Below are 16,615 nucleotides of genomic sequence, written 5' to 3' on the forward strand. Positions count from 1 at the left end.
GCATGAATACAGGGATAACAGGATTACAGCCCATAGGACTTTTATCCTGAAATGCCTCAAAGTTGTTGTGTTTTAATTGAAAAGGAAAACGAGGACTTTCCCACAATGAGAATCAGTATCTGCACACTGTCCTTTAAAACTTGGCATAATAGTAGACCATGTGCTGACAAAAGTAAGACATGAAACACAGAAATGATGTGTCTTTTTAAGAGGTTCTACTGTTAAGGCTGACCTAAAAGATATCTTTAAAGAGCAGTGAAGGACAGGATGAGGATGAACAACTAGGTAGAGATGGTAAAGCATCATCTACAGTATGAAAACTGCCCTAGATTTGAACACTCTGCACCCAGTCCCTAGGGAGGACCAATATTCTGTGTTCAGGTGATGGTTATTACTGCTTATTGAGTTGCTTGACTTTAATTTTAATTTTTGTTCAGGTATATGTTACGTATTGAATGTATCCCCCATACTCATTGCCCACACCCTTTTCAACTCCCTCTCATTTGGCCACTTTGTTTCTTAACTATCTTACCTCTATTTTCACTTTATTGTGCATGATTGTATATGACTATAAAAGATCTAGGAACTGCAAATGGGAGAAAACAGATAATATTTGTTTTTCTGAGCCTCCCTTTAGATTAATCCAGAGTGGTATCCATTTTCCTTCAAGTAACACAACCTCACTCTTGGCAATGATAACGACCCCCTTGTATGCATAAAACACATTTTCACTATTGTTCCTCTGTTGAAGGAGACCTAGGTCGGTTCCATGATTTAGCTGTTACAAATGGTGCTGCAGTAAACCTGAGTGTGATACCTTGATGTGGAGTCTTTGAGGGTAAATACAAGGGAATAGTATTCCTGGGGTTAGACGGAATCTTCTGGGAGTTTATATTTCTCTGATGACTCAGTGATATGATTGTTCTTCAATGCCTTTTGGCTATTTGTAATTCATCTTTTGAGAACTTTCTGCTCATTTAATTAGTCCATTGACTGGGTTGTTTGTGTGTTAATTTTATGATTAGTTTTTTTTTTTTTTAAGTTGTTTGTGTAGTCTACATACTAATCCTGTTGGGCATATAGTTTGCAAAGATGTTTCTCTTTGGCTATGTTTTCGTTTGTTTATTTGTTTGTTTGTTTGTTTGTTTTTCCTTAAGATTGCTTTGGGTCTTCACTCTCATGGAATCATGACTCTTATGACTGCCTTTTTGTTGCTTCAAAGAATGCCTTTGAAATTTGATAGCAATTACATTGGATCTGAGGGTGATTTGGGGTAGTGTGGATATTTTAAAGAGATTAATTCTTCTAATCAGCAAATAGGTGGTTTTTCCCATTCATATTGTCACCTTTAATTGCTGTATCAATGTTTTATCATTTTGAGTGTATATATTTATTTCACCTCTTTGGTTACATTTTTTTAAGCACTTTGCTTTTCATGATGCTGTTGCAAAAAGAATTGTTTTCTTAATTTCATCATTGGCTAGTTCATTGGTAGTATAGATAGAAATCCCATATTTTTGTGTCATGGAAATTTACTGAATTCATTGGTGAGTTCCAAGAGATTTTTGCTGACATCTTAAGGTTTTCTATCATATGACCACATCACTTGTGTATAAAGTTAATTTTACTTTTTTTTTTCCAATTTAGTTGCAGTTTGAAACATTTTTTGGTCTAATTGCTCTGACTAGCATTTCTAGTGCTCTGTTGAATAGAAGTAGTGAGAGTTAATCTCCCTTTCATGACATCAGATCTTAGAGAAGATATTTTCAAATTGTTTCCACTGAGTAGGTTAATTGTAGGATTTTCATATATGGCCTTCACTGTGTTGAGGTAAACATTTATGTTTATTTTTGAGTGTTTTTAATCATAACTGGATAATGAATGTTGTGTGTTTTGAGATATCAAGTGGCTTTTCTCTCTTATTTTGTTATAATATGTTACATACATGTTATCTTAGATTGATTTCTTATGTTGTCATCATTGAATTTCAAGGGTAAATATTATTTGGTTCTAATTTACGATATTTTTGTTGTCCTCTTGAATTTGACATGTTTGTGTATGATAAAGAATTTTAAAATTTGTATTCATCAGACAATTGTCATGTACTGTCCTATATCATCCTGTATTCCCATTTCTTATGCTGCCTTTGTCATAACTTGATATCATGGTCCTGCTGATGTTCTAACATGCATGCTCTTTTTAGGTTTTGGAAGAGCTTTAGAATGACTGGAATTAATTATTCTCTAACTATTTAGAGAAGTTCATCTGTGAGACTATTGCTTGTCTTTCCTTTGTTCAGAGGTTTTTGATAGTTGCTGCTTGTCCATTCAGCATTCTAGTTTTCCTTGCTTCAGTCTTAGTAGACAGAACAGTTATAGGACAGATACTGCCTCTAAGTTATCATATTGTTTATAGCAGGCCCAGATGACCCTTTTGTTTCTGGGGCAACTGTGGTTGTCTTCTGGCCACAGCACAGTCACACTTTTATCGTGAGCTTGAAGAAGCTGCAGTTGCCTATCCTGGGCGTGTTGAAGACTGGACCTTTCAACTGTCAATCATGGATGTGGGAGGAGCTCATGGGGCCCTACACCTCTCTGTTGAACTATTAGCAACTATAGGATTCTCAGGAATGGAGAGTCATGATCTTTAGGTGGGTACACACTGTGAGCCCCACAGGCTCCACTGATAGTTACATAGCCATGGTCACGAAAAAGGCCCTGCTTAAACTTGGTGAGTCATAAAATGAAATGAAAAGACAAGAACATGAAAAAGAGACCTGAGGGAGGAGTGCAAGTGATTTGATGATGGGAGGAGGAAAGGAAGGCATGAGGTGAGAGTAATCAAGATGCATTATATATATGCATGGAATTTTCAAAGAAAATATAATCAAGTAGACATGGGAAGGGCCTGGTATGTAGCTCAGTGGCAGGGTGCTTCTAGTACATGGGAGGTCTGGGATTTACTCCTCAGTAACAAAAAACAGACAAACTCAAACAAATGGAAAGGAAACTCTGATTTAATTCTCTGGAAAGATAAACAATTAATAAATCCTGAGGGGGACTAAGGGAAAAAGAAAGGAAACTCAAATAGCTTCCTAAGTGAAAGTGGAAATGCTACCTTGACTGCTTCAGTTATTGATTCCTGAGGTTGTGCTGTAGCTTTTATGCAACAAAGTGACATAAATACACAAACGGAGAGGATTAGAAGGCTCATCACCCCATGGATTTTTATCAGACGTTTTTCTAAGACCAAAATGAATAGAAAAGATGGAGAACATTTTGTTGGCTGGCCATAGAAGTCCAGGAGACTAACTAAAACATTGCAACTCATTTTCCCCCAGAAGTTGAAGGTAAGACCTTATTTCTGAAGACACCATACACTTATGATCAGGGACATGGCAAAGGGATGCACTGGAAAGACTCCTTTCTGGGGACTAGCTCTTAAGTACAAGCAGGATCTATACAAGCCACCAAGGGAAAAAAGGAATCATTAGTCCTACTCAACTGTAATGCCTACGAAAAACAACAATACTAAAATGGCAATATAATCCTGAAAGGTGCAATACTGTCAACTGTCTAATTTGACTAAAGTCCTGCTCAGTTGGAGGGAATTTATGCCTGGTACCACAAAGCTACAATACTATCCATGGCTTGTGAAGCCATCGACCCTAAAATAGAACTCACTACTGCCACTCTCATCAAACTGTTATGATTTCTCACTGCACTCTAAATGTTTATCCTTGTACCTACAAGTACATGTAGCTAACATCCCTCCATCCCTCAACAAAGAAGCTTTTTTTCCCCCAGCAGAGATAATTACAGAGAGCCACAACTGCTTAGAATGAAGAAGACTAATGACTGTGGGATACCCGGCCCCGACTGGTATATCTACAACACAACCAATACACCTAAAGCTCAGGAAATATCACAGAAGAAAAGGCAGAAAGACGATAAGATCCAGAGGACCAGGACAAGCTATCTACTGCAATATAGTGTCCTATATACAACATGGAAGCTACACTCAGGAAATCTCAACGATATGGCCACACTTAAACGAGGTCTAAAAATGATGATACCAATTGGCATGCCAGTGAGGATTGGGGAACTATCATAAGACTTCAGCACTGGAAGAAGAGCTACAGGAAATTAGTGACTGCTGAGAGAAGGAGATTCTGTCTTCTCCAAGAACAAGCCCCCTGATACTTTATCCAGTCCCGAACTGTCAGGCTGAAACACATGAGCAACACAAAATTATGTAAGTACATTGTATTTATAAATTTATATGCACATGTGAAGTGATTATCATTAAAGAATACACACATACATGTAATGCTAATAATTAAAGAATAAGAATCCATGAGTCTGAGAAGGAACATGAAGAACACAGGAGGAATTAGAGACGGAAAAGGGAGAAAGAATGATAAAAAAAATATAGTACTTACATACAAAATCCTTAAAGAATAAATTTAAACTTACGGATGCATGGGTCACACTTAAAGATGTGATGGCAAATGCCCAACACCTGCTTAGAGTGGGATAGCTATGTCAGGCCTTCCAGGGCACAGGGGACACCATGCAGCAGAGTACAGGAAGAATGTAGGAGGAGGATTGCTGTGGAAAGCTGTGGTCTGGATAAAACATGACCACTGCCCTCATAAACTTACAGCAGCTGCAGCCACTTGCACAAACCTGCCCAAGAAAGATGACATGAAGATACGGGGCACAGAAGTGCCAAACAATAATAAAACACGTAATGCTCTATTGCAGCTTTCACAGAGCCATCACAATGCACCGGTTGATTTCTGCCTAGTCATACAGCTACAAATTAGAAAACAGCACAGTTCTGGCATGGACATCAATTGATATTCCTATCCACAAAGCAAAAGTAACACCAGAGAGATAGGTTCATGTGGCTGTTCGTGTTCACTAGTGTCATGAGCAACTTCTTTGATAACTCAGGAAACAATTTTTGTGTATTTTTTGTGTGTACAAGTCACAATGTGACAAATACAGAAATTTTACACTTTTAAATTTAATCTAAGTTGCAAAGGTGGTTATGGAGGGATGGGGAGATGAGAGGGATTGGGGTACATGATGTAAAATTCACAAAGAATCAATAAAAATGTTTTTAAATGTATTTAAAACAAAACAAACTATTTTGTCCATGTTTTATCCCAAATAATCAATGAAACCTTAACTCAAGTCCTCATTTTTATCATTTATCAGCTCTGTCCTGTAGGAACTCGGAATGGTCAGTTTTGAGTTATCACAAGTCATGACTGAAAACAAACTTTGGAAGGACTGTATTGTAACACATTAACAGAGAGTTCACACCACACCACACACATGCACATGTGCACAGTAATAACTCTGAAAGAACAGGCAACAGTAAAATATAATCAAATAATTTGAAAGAAATGGGCATTAGTTACCTTTTCATAAGATCAGTTCAGTTTTAAGTTCATAAATGCTTTTAATAACGGCAGTATTTGCCTGCAAATTTCATGGTTTCCCTGTTCTTAATAGCTGAGTGGTATTCCATTGTATAAATGTACCACAGTAGGGGAAAAAAAAATCATCCTGAGTGAGGTAACTGAAAGGAAGTTTCTGGACTCAGTTTAGTCATGTGATATTTTGCTGCAAGCTGGGCACGTGATGTTTTGCACCCTCATGCCAGGGCCGTGACTTTGACCAGCTGAGAACATCCCTGGGTAGACTTTGAAGAGACGACATACATAAAGTAAAGAGTCGCTTTTTGGATCGACATTGGTCTGCTGGTCTTTGTGCTTTAACACTTGACTTGACAGAGAGAAACATTCCTGAGAGCTTTTCTGGGCAATCCAACTGTCCTGAGGCTTTTTCTGACTTCATGTTGCTGCTTCATGCTGCTTTGGACTGGACTGCTGGTATCCTGACAACTGAATCTGGTAATTCCCTAAGGACTCATAGACCCTATTCAGCAGAAAGTAAATAAAAGAGGACTACAGCTCTTTTCCCTATTAATCTCCTACCTAAGGTTGGTGGGGAGTTGAAAGGGAGGTAAAGGTACTTAAGAGCCCTAAATAAAGTAGGTTTGGTGAAAAAGCTAAGCCTATAGGTAACCCTGAAGTAGAAACACACACATGGTATATATTCACTTGTAAGTGGACATTAGCCATATAATATAGGATAAACATACTAAAATCTACAGAACTAAAGAAGCTAAACAACAAAGATGACCCTAGGGAAGATGCTCAATCCTCATTCAGAATGACAAACACGATAGACACCAGAAGCAATAGAAGAGACGGAACAGGATGGGCCTACCACAAACATCCTCTAAAAGACTCCACCCAGCAGGGGATCAAAGTAGATGCAGAGACTCACAGCCAAACTTTGGACAGAGCACGGGGAGTCTTATGGAAGGAGGGAGATATAGAAGGACCTGGAGGGGACAAGAACCCCACAAGGAAACCAATAAAGCCAAAAAAAAAAAAAAGCTAGGCCCAGTGGGGACTGCAGAGACTGATGTATCAACCAAAGACCATGCATAGAGACCATACCTAGACTTCTGCTCAAATGTAGCCCATAGACAGCTCAGTCTCCATGTGGGTTCCCTAGTAAGGGGAGAAGAGACAGTCTCTGACATGAACTCAGTTGCCTGCTCCTTGATCATTTCTCCCTGGTGGGATGACCTATCCAGCCCACAGAGAAAGAGGATACAGGCAGTCCTGATGGGACCTGATAGGCTAGGATTAGACAGTAGGAAAGGAGGACTTCCCCTATCAATGGACTAGGAAAGAGATATAGGGGAGGAGGAGAGAGGGTGGGACCGAGTGGAGATGAAGGAGAGGGCTACAACTGGGATACAAAGCAAATAAATAATATTAATAATAGCAAGAAGAAGAAGAATGGAAAAAATAATGGCAGCATTTAACCAATGGCTCTCAAAATACTCAATAATTTAGCTATTGTTCACAGGCTGCTTAAAGCCAGCTTCTGGGCACTAAACCAGTTCTCCTCTAAGTAACAGAGTAGAGAACATAGGTGTTTTCCAGATGATCTCCAGATAATTTTATCCAGCCAAACTTGGAAACTACTTCCTTAAAGGCAGAAGAGTTGAACTTGGAGTTCTTGGGATTTAGAAGAATAATGCACGCCTTGAGGTGAACTCGGTGTTACAAATGGGGAAACTAAATAGAGCAGAGGCAGAAATATATGGTGCTGAGCCTCCCGCTTGGGGCTGGGGGTGGGAGGTCAAAGCAAGAAAATGCATGACACATGTGAGAGAGAATTCTGGATAGGGTATCTAACCAGTCTGGTGTGTTGGATTCAGGATTGCACGTGCTAAAACCAAGAAGGTCTATAACGCATTGGGTGTTTTATTTAGCTGATGTTTTAATACTCTTGTGCAGATTGTAGCTGCTATATTAGATAGCACAGCAGGTTCTAACAAATTTTATACAACATGTTTTCTTTGCTTGTAAATTTCCTATTTGTTGGTGTGGAAAGAATTTTGAAGCATGCTGAAAAAAGGAATATGTGCGAGTAACAGTTCAGAGTCTGCAATTAAAATTTTACTGTCAGGATAACATGCTAATATGATAAAAATTCTTCAGAATTAACAACGAATTTCTGAGGAAAAGAAAGTTATTTTCCCCATGGCACTACATCAATACAATAGTGGATTAAAAGGCACAATGACACAAATGTCATTAAGGTGACCAAAATCCCTTGTCTAGTTTATCTCTTAATCAATAGCAAGTTTTTTTTTTTTTTTTATGGAAAAGCACTTTATTTTTAAGTAGAATGAAATTACAGCCCTACTTTTTTTGTCCTTCCCAGCATTTTAATCTTGAAAAGGTTTCAGCTTGACTTTGTAGAATTTCATTGCTACAAGGATTTTGCAGGTGTTGAGTAGGCCTGTTGGTTCTACAAATTTCTTCGTCTGATTGACATTTAGCCTTGAGATAAGCACCAGGAACTTAAACACAATATTTCTAGAAAAAAATTATAAAAGGTATTTATCTGTGCTGGCTTCTCAGCAGTTTAGAAATACAAGAAATTTTCTTGTCTTCTCTTTGTGTTTTTGTTTTGTTTTGTTTTGGTTTGGTTTGGTTTTTTTGTCAGTTATTACAGTTTATTCAATTTGTATCCAGGCTGTGTCCATCTCTCTCATCTCCTCCCAATCCCACCCTTCCTCCCTCTTATCACTGATATATGAGGTCCTCATCCCCTTCTATTTGACCCTAGCTTATCAGTTCTCATCAGGACAGGCTGCATTGCAGGCAAATGGTAGGAACAAGAAAAGATCATCTTGAGTGAGGTAACCTAGAATCAGAAAGACACACATGGTATATACTCACTCATAAGTGGATATTAGCCATATAATATAGAACAAACATACTAAAATCTACACTTCTAAAGAAGCTAAAGAATAAAGAAGACCCTAGGGAAGATGCTGAATTCTCATTCAAAAGGACAAACGAGGTAGACATTGGAAGCAGTAGAAGACAGGGAACAGGACAGGAGCCTACCACAGATGGCCTCTGAAAGACTCCATTGATAGAGGTATTGAAGCAGAGGCTGAGACTCAGCCAAACTTTGGGCAGGGTGCAGGTAATCTTACTTTTTAAATTTATTTATTTATTTTTATTAATTACAGTTTATTCACTTTGTATCCCAGCTGTACCCCCTACCTCATTCCTTCCCAATCCTACCCTCTCTCCCTCCCTCTTCTCCTCCCATGCCCCTCCCCCAGTCTACTAATAGGAGAGGTCCTCCTCCCCTTCCATCTAAACCTAGACTCTCAGGTCTCATCAGGATGGCTGCAATGTCTTCCTCTTTGGCCTGATAAGGCTGCTCCCCCCTCAGGGGGAGGTGATCAGACCAACAGCCACTGAGTTCATGTCAGAGACAGTCCCTGTTCCCCTTACTAGGGAACCCTTACTTGGACACTGAGCTGCCAAGGGCTACATCAGTGCAGGGGCTCTAGGTTATCTCCATGAATGTTCCTTGGTTGGAATGTCAGTCTCAGAAAAGACCCCTGGGCCCAGATTTTTTGGTTCTGTTGCTCTCCTTGTAGAGCTCCTGTCCCCTCCAGGCCTTTCTATCCCCCTCCTTCTTTCATAAGATTACCTGCACTGAGATCCACAAGGAGACCAACAGAGCCAATAAAACTGAGCCCTGGGGGCCCTGCAGAGACTGTTACCTCAACCAAGGACAGTGCATGGAGAGGACCTAAAACCCTGGCTCAGATGTAGCCCATAGACCCAGCCTCCAAATGGGTTCCCTAATAAGGGGAGCAGGGGCTGTCTCTGTCATGAACTCAATGACAGGCTCTCTGATCATCTCCTCCTGTGGGGGGGAGGGGTGCAGGCTTGGCAGGGCACAGTGGAAGACAATAGCAAGTATTTTTGCAGAGGGGTTCACAGCAAAGCCAGAAACCTAAAAAGAACAGGATTATTCAGCTGTGGGGATGTTTGTCTTTGATGCCTTAACTGTCACTCCTCGAATCCTTTGTTGACAAACACAGACAAGGTATTTGAGCTTGAGTCACAATCTCACAAGATCATTTTTTAATGGTAATACTCTCATTTAAAATGAATCTATGGGAATATAACAAGCTACCATACTCCTTAAGATGATGTCTGTAGCAAAAATTATATACAAAGGAGAATTGGTAAGATAAAGGATGATCAGAATACAAGTGTGAGTGTCATCCTATCCCCATTAAAGTCATCGGAAGGAAGACTTCTCTGAGCAGTCCACTTTAGAGAGAAAAGGGTTGTACTCTGAGAATTTCAGATCTCTCTAATCAGAGATCTTTGAGATGTAAACTATGAAGCTATAGAACTATACTAACTTGGCAGAGGCAACATGGATATTCAATAACACGTATAAAAATCTTTTCACTCCTTCAGCTTTCAGGATTTCCTCTGCTGTAGCCAAGGTGAGTTATTCTTTTTCTCACCTAACACTGCAATAGCAGAGCAGCCTAGGACATTTAGCCATCTTGTCCTGACAAATAACCCATTCACCATTCCCCCCCTCCATATATTCTTAAGTATTGATTTTGCCAAGTGAACTCAGACATGTGTCACACTTATCCAATACATATCCTTTTCTTTCTGGAAATGTAGTTTGAACATCAATCAGTCACCTGGCCTTTTAGCCTCCAATTCCTATTGCCACTGTCTGTCAACTATTAAACCTTGGCCATTTTCCAAATGCGTTGTTTTTAGAAACCGAATCCTACACAGTATTTTATTTCTTTGAGAAGTAGTCCTGTGTTCACCAACTGAAGCTTTTCATTTTTAAATGTACGTTTCTGTATCAAATGCTAACTTTCATAAACCCCAATTTCAAGGACACCAAAGTATTTCCTTTTAGGGCCTGTTTTCTGGATAGTATTCTTACCCCTCACAGGTCAAACTTGGCTGCTGAGGACAAGATGAGAAATTCAGCCGAGAACCAGTGTTACACAGGTCTTCGGTGGGGTGGAACGCTTTTGTCTCTGCCTGAATCCAGCGAGAGTCATGGAGTGTTACCCACCTTGAGCAGCAGGCCTCCTGGGGCCACGGTGTTTGCTGGAAGGCTTTTAATGTGTTGGCAGACACAGAGAGGAGAACTGCTCCTGCTCAGCCTGTAATTGGAGGCCAAGCTTGGCCAGGCGACCTCTGCTGCTTTTGATAGCTGTCTACAATTCATCAATCAGCATACTCACCTGAAGGGGTTAAATTACGAGAATTGTTAGCGAGAAGTAATTGTTGATGTCACACCTATTAGATCTTTGAGTATCTAGCCTGATAGGAGAAAATGACTTCAATTCAAGAATTTAAGTACAGCTCTATCCTCACATAAAGGTAATACAGGAGATAAACACATATATCTCCATTACCCACTTTTATTTGTACAAATACCTCTCTCTGTTTCTCTCTCTCTCTCTCTCTCTCTCTCTCTCTCTCTCTCTCACTGTGTGTGTGTGTGTGTGTGTGTGTTTATCCCTTTACTTTGGTGTTATGGAATAGATAGCCATTTAAAATTGCTGAATGAAAACTAACTCGAGGCATTGAAAAAAAAAAGAACATAGATTTAAGAACTTTGCAAAATACTTAAAATGTTTAAAAGTCCAGAAAAGAGAAGCAGGCTACGTGCTGTCAGCTTTGTCCACATAACGAATTCCAGGAAACCCAGGGCTACATAGTATGACTGTCTCAAAGGAAGAGAAAAATACAACAGCAACCGAGAAAGAAGAAACAAAATACTTAACAAAAGAAAGCCTTTCTTAGGACTTTGAAATTCACTGTTATGTAACTTATTACCATATTTCATTTTATTATTCTGTACCTTTTTTGATATTTTAAATTTTTTTCTATTTATTTATTACAATTTAGTCACTTTGTATCCCCTCTGCCACCCCCTCCCTCATCTCCTCCCAGTCCCACCAACTCTCCCTCTTCTTCCCATATGCCCTTTCCCTAGTCTCTTGATAGGGGAGGACCTCCTCCCTTCCTATCTGACCCTAACTTATCAGGTCTCATCAGGACTGGCTGCAATGTCCTCCTCTGTGGCCTGGCAAGGCTGCACCCCCCAGGGGGAGGTAATCAAAGAGCCAGCCACTGAGTTCATATCTGAGACAACCCCTGTACCCCTTAATAGGGCACCCACTAGGGAAAGTGAGCAACCAATTTGCTTCCTTTGAACAGGGGTCTAGGTCCTCTCCATGCATGGTCCTTAGTTGGAGCCCCTTGGCCCAGGTATTTTGGTTCTGTTGTTCTCCTTGTGGAACTCCTGTCCCCTCCAGGTCTTTCTATCTCCCTCTTCTTCCACAATGGTTCTGGCACTCTGCCAACATTAAGTTTTGAGTCTCAGTATCTCCTTCTATACCCTGGTAGGCAGAGTCTTTCAGAGGACCCCTGTGGAAGGCTCCTGTCCTTGTTCCTTGTCTTCTAATACAACTACTTTAATTTACTTAGTATTAAAGTATCAATTCATTATTAAATTCACTAAGATTTTATAGACCTTTAAAATATATTTTCTGTCTTGACAGCATTTTAAATATACTTAAAATAAAGCATAGAACTTTCCAGATATAAGAAAGGTTTACAATATACATACCTTTGTTGTTTATATTTCTAGACTCCTATTCAGTGTGGTTAGAAAAGACATACAGCCTTTACTCATATATTATCAATGAGATACACTTAGGACTCAGAAATAACGAATCAATGTCAAAATGCTATAGTTTGCTAATGAAAAGTAACTACACTTCTTTGACTCCTCATTTTTTTTATACCTAAACTTACAGCTTTATCCTTACATTTTGGAATATGGCACACAAATGGAGCCATGTGGGAATTCTGAGTGCTTGTGAGAAAACTCCAAGAAAACAAGAGAAGAGTCGTGTGATCTCAGTTTCTCCAAAACAGAACTGTGCTTGAAATGTGCTTTCTGTGTGCTCCTCCCAGGTGCGGTGGCTACGAGTGAGTCAACTGTTGTTATTCATATGCTTCTATGGAAAAGCAAGTTTTGGTCATGCGCGTTCTCATGAAAGCAAACTCTACCCGGGTGATTCTTTCTAACCCTCAGAGTATAAACTGTCTGATGCTCTAAATAAAGTTGTCTACTGCATCAGACTTTAGTCCACCTCAATTTCAGGCCCTGCCCTCCCAGGTTCATGCTGCGCACTAGAGCGGTCAACAGTACATAAATGTCAATCAATACATAGTAGTAGTTAGAAAAACAGGAGAGCAGAAATCCTTTTTATCCATGGTTCTTTAAAGTGATCGGCTTAGGCCAATTTAGAATTATTAACTGAATATAATATGAACTTTGAAGCCTTGGATTAAAATTCTAACTCTCCCTATTACAGGGTGGGTGACTTAGAACAGGGAATAAAACTCATCCATAAGTGAAGACCACACTGGCCTTTGCCATATCGAGAACTAAGTGACATGTGTCAATAATCAATGACTATCACAACTCCCAACGTGAAGTATGCATTGTGCCAGTATGCTGGTTCATTAATTCATTGATGTTCATTTTTTTTAATTAGCAAAGTAAGGGTCTCACACGTATTTGCTCTTGCTGTGCCTCTTCCCTGATTCTTCCCGTTGATCCCCCTCCTTCTGAGAATGGTCCCTTTCTCCTCTATGTCACAAGGGTTTCTCCCCTCCCCCAGATTTCCTTTCCTTTCTCTCTCATAGTTTCTTTCATTTTTACATGCAATACAAGCATTCACGCACACACACACACACACACACACACACACACACTTGCATTAACATGAACATTTAAACAAATTAAAATCTAGAAAATCTCATCTGGCTTATTTTTGCTTAACATAATAAATTCCAGTTTCATCCATTTTTCCGCAAATGTCATTATTTCATGTTTATCTACAGAAAAACGAAAGTCCATTTTTTCTTCCATCCGTTCATCCGGTAGCAGACATCTAGGTGAGTTCCGCTTCTTAGCTGTGGCGAATAATACAGGAACAAGTGTCTCTGTCGTATGGGGAAGAGTCCAGACCAGGAGAGCTAGATTATATGGTAGTTCTACTTTGAGTTTCTTGAGAAGCCGTCATAATGTTCCTATAGTGGCTTGGCCAGTTAATATACCTCTCCCTTTCCATTTCCTCAATGGTCTATGTTGCCATTGTTTTCTTCTTAATGTAAGACGGTCCGAGTGGGGTAAGAAATTGTGACTTGCATTTCCACAACAATTAAGAATGTTGAAAACTAGCTTCACATATTTATTAATCATTGATGCTCCTTCTTTTGAAACTATCGTTCGATTCATTCAGCCATCTATTTATGCGAAGACTTTATTTTATTTTATTTTATTTTTTACTTTTCAGTTCTGTATGTATTTTAGAAATAGCGAAGGTTTTCTGTCATTCTAAAGACTGTTTCTCTCTCATGATCTCCTGGCAGTGCAGAAACCTACTATCGAGTGATTCTATTTGTGAATTATCCGTTTTGTTTCCAGACCAACTATACAAGGAACGCGTGAGGAAACTTGCGCTAGAAATGAAGGAATGAGAACGGGCACAGAAGCACATGCCTTTATCTGAGCACTCTGGATGCAGAGGCAGGTGGATCTCTGTGAGGTGGAGGCCAACCTTCTCTACATAGTGGTTCCAGGACAGAGAGGGATATACAGAGAGACCCCGGCTCAAAAAAGAAAGGGGAAAAAGAGAACAAAGAAAAAATAGGGAAGGAAAAGAAGCAAAAGGGTGACAACTGCCATTATGAAAAACTACAAATATGTAAAGTTCACTAAAGAAGCAGATACATGATACCCAAAGCAGAAACAACTAAAGCAGGGCATGTTAGAAAACTATTGTATTATACAACAGATAATAAAAGATGTATAAAATGACAAAACTATGTGAAGCAAGCAGACTATGCGGGCTATATTGATAAGTACAAATTCATGCTTATCATTGACTTTGAATGTAAACGTATTAAATTCACCAATAAAAAGACGGACCGAACGTTCCCCTAACTCCTGCTCTGGACAGGAACACTCAGACTCTGAATGGTCCCTGAACAGCCCTTGGCACCAGCAGCTTACAGGTTATAGAAATGAACACTTAGCATGAGCTTTTACCTTGTCCGCAGCCCCCAGCACCAACAGGGAAGGGGTCTCTGGACCTTGGGCCAACACTTCCACAGAGCCTCTACCTCCCGGCACTGTCAGGTAAGCAATCTCGGGGCCCTCAACCTCCACTCAACCAAGAGACCCCAAACGCACAAATCCAAGTCCAGGTACACAAGTAATATAAAAACTCAAGACAAGTCTCTTCCACAAAATGCTAATCACATGACAATGGATCCCAATGAGAGTAACCTGGAAGATCTTCCTGACAAAGAGTTAAAGGAATGATTAACAAACAACTCAAAGAAGACATAAATATACGCTGAGAACAAAAACAGATTAATGAAATAAGGAGCGCGATACAAAACACCAAAACAGAATTCAATAAAGAGAATTATATAAGACTAACCAAACTGAAATGATACTAGAAATGAAAAAAACAAACCAAATAAAACCCTCAGGAAACAAAGCTTCATCAACAAAATGGATTGTGTGGGAAACAGAGTCTCAAGGCTGGTAGACAAGGTAGAGAAATTGAGTCAGTCAATAAAGGTCAATGGTAAATACACACAATAACAACCCTGTTGTTGAAGACAACACTTACTTACGAAGCCAAACAGGGAAAAGTCAAGCTGTGCGCGGTCCGAGGCTTTACCCCTACTCACTGGAGCTCATGGTACTTGAAGGTACTTGGCATGCTACCAGAGGAGAAAGGCAATCATCAACATCAGCCAGTTACCGACTCTGCAACCTACAACAGCAACCTGCCTGCCAGATACGCTGGTGTAATACTGGCACAAATGTTAGGTGAGTAAACAATCACTTTTTAAATTAGAGGTGAGGTCCACTTGATGAGAGGAAGCCCTCCTGACACTGCTAAAGTGGTCACGAACCTAAAAAGAGACAGGTCGTGCACCTAAGGGAAAATCTACCAGTATTATACTAAAGAAACATAGAAAAAAAAGATTCCTAATAACGTCTTGCTTTACCCATTTCTCAGCCCTATTTTAAAAGGTTTTTTTTTTTTTTTTTTTTGCAGTAGATGGTAATTAACACAGAGACCCACAACTGTGCAGAGGGTGAAAGAGCCCTCGGAGCCCTCAGTCTTCACTGCAATGTCTTCATCAAACTTCTCCTCTCAAGCCACAGGGATCTACCTGGAAGAAAGCGGTGGAAATATTTTAAAAGCCAGAGGGGGATGATAGTTCTTCCAGACAGAACAAGATGAGTGCACATATGAGCTCACCAAGACTGTGGCAGCACTCTACAGGGGCTACACAGGTTAGAGCCAGATGGGGTGCCTGCACTGAGTGGGGACTGGGGGAAGACACAGGTTCCCAGCTCTAATGAAGAAGCTAATTGTAACTGATAAATGCTGCCAAGGGGAACTCGGTTGTTTTTTTGTTTTTTTTTCCTAACAGAGTATCATCACGTATACCAAACACACTCCAGGGCAGGTCTTAGGCCCCAGAGAAGTTGGACCAACACAGGCTGGATTTGAGTGTATGTGTGTTTGGGGGAGGGAGGATGTCATTTTGGAGTTTTTGTTTTTTATTTTCTTTTGGAAGAAGAGATAGAGATAGAATGCAGAGCTGGGTTGGTAGTGAGGTGGCACATGATCAAAATATATTGTAGGAGACAAAAATTAAAATAAAAACACATAAACAGGATATGGGAGAACTCCGAGACACTAAAAACAAAACAAAACAATCTTAATCTTTGGATTACAAGCACAGAATGCAGAGAAGAATATCATATCAAAGGCATAGAAAATATTTTTTATACAATTATAGAATAAGCGGGCAAGCTGGCCCTGAAAGCCTGAGTTTGTGAGAGCTAGCACCACCTGTGAGGGTGATGCCTTTCCTTCCTCGCCTGAGGCAGTTTGGAGAGCTGGCCTTAAGGTCAAGAGGGCGGGAGAGCTCTCCCTGTCCCTCACTAGCTGTAGCATTTGGGAGAGCAGACCCTGTACCTCACCGCGGCAACATAGTACAGCTGGTTCTGACGGTGTGGGTGAGGGGTACACTTGCCCC

General features: G+C 40.1%; 1 protein-coding gene across 1 annotated transcript in view; it reads right to left on the minus strand.

Moving 5' to 3' along the window:
• Dcdc1 (doublecortin domain containing 1) overlaps positions 1 to 16,615 on the minus strand; it is a 372,774-nt gene that overhangs the window by 217,856 nt on the left and 138,303 nt on the right. The window contains 2 exon segments of the mRNA XM_060371563.1: positions 10,533 to 10,595; positions 10,597 to 10,704. Of these exon segments, the coding sequence (XP_060227546.1) occupies positions 10,533 to 10,595; positions 10,597 to 10,704 (171 nt within the window).

This window comes from Meriones unguiculatus, chromosome 18, assembly GCF_030254825.1.
Source record: "Meriones unguiculatus strain TT.TT164.6M chromosome 18, Bangor_MerUng_6.1, whole genome shotgun sequence".
Taxonomy (NCBI): Eukaryota; Metazoa; Chordata; class Mammalia; order Rodentia; family Muridae; genus Meriones; species Meriones unguiculatus.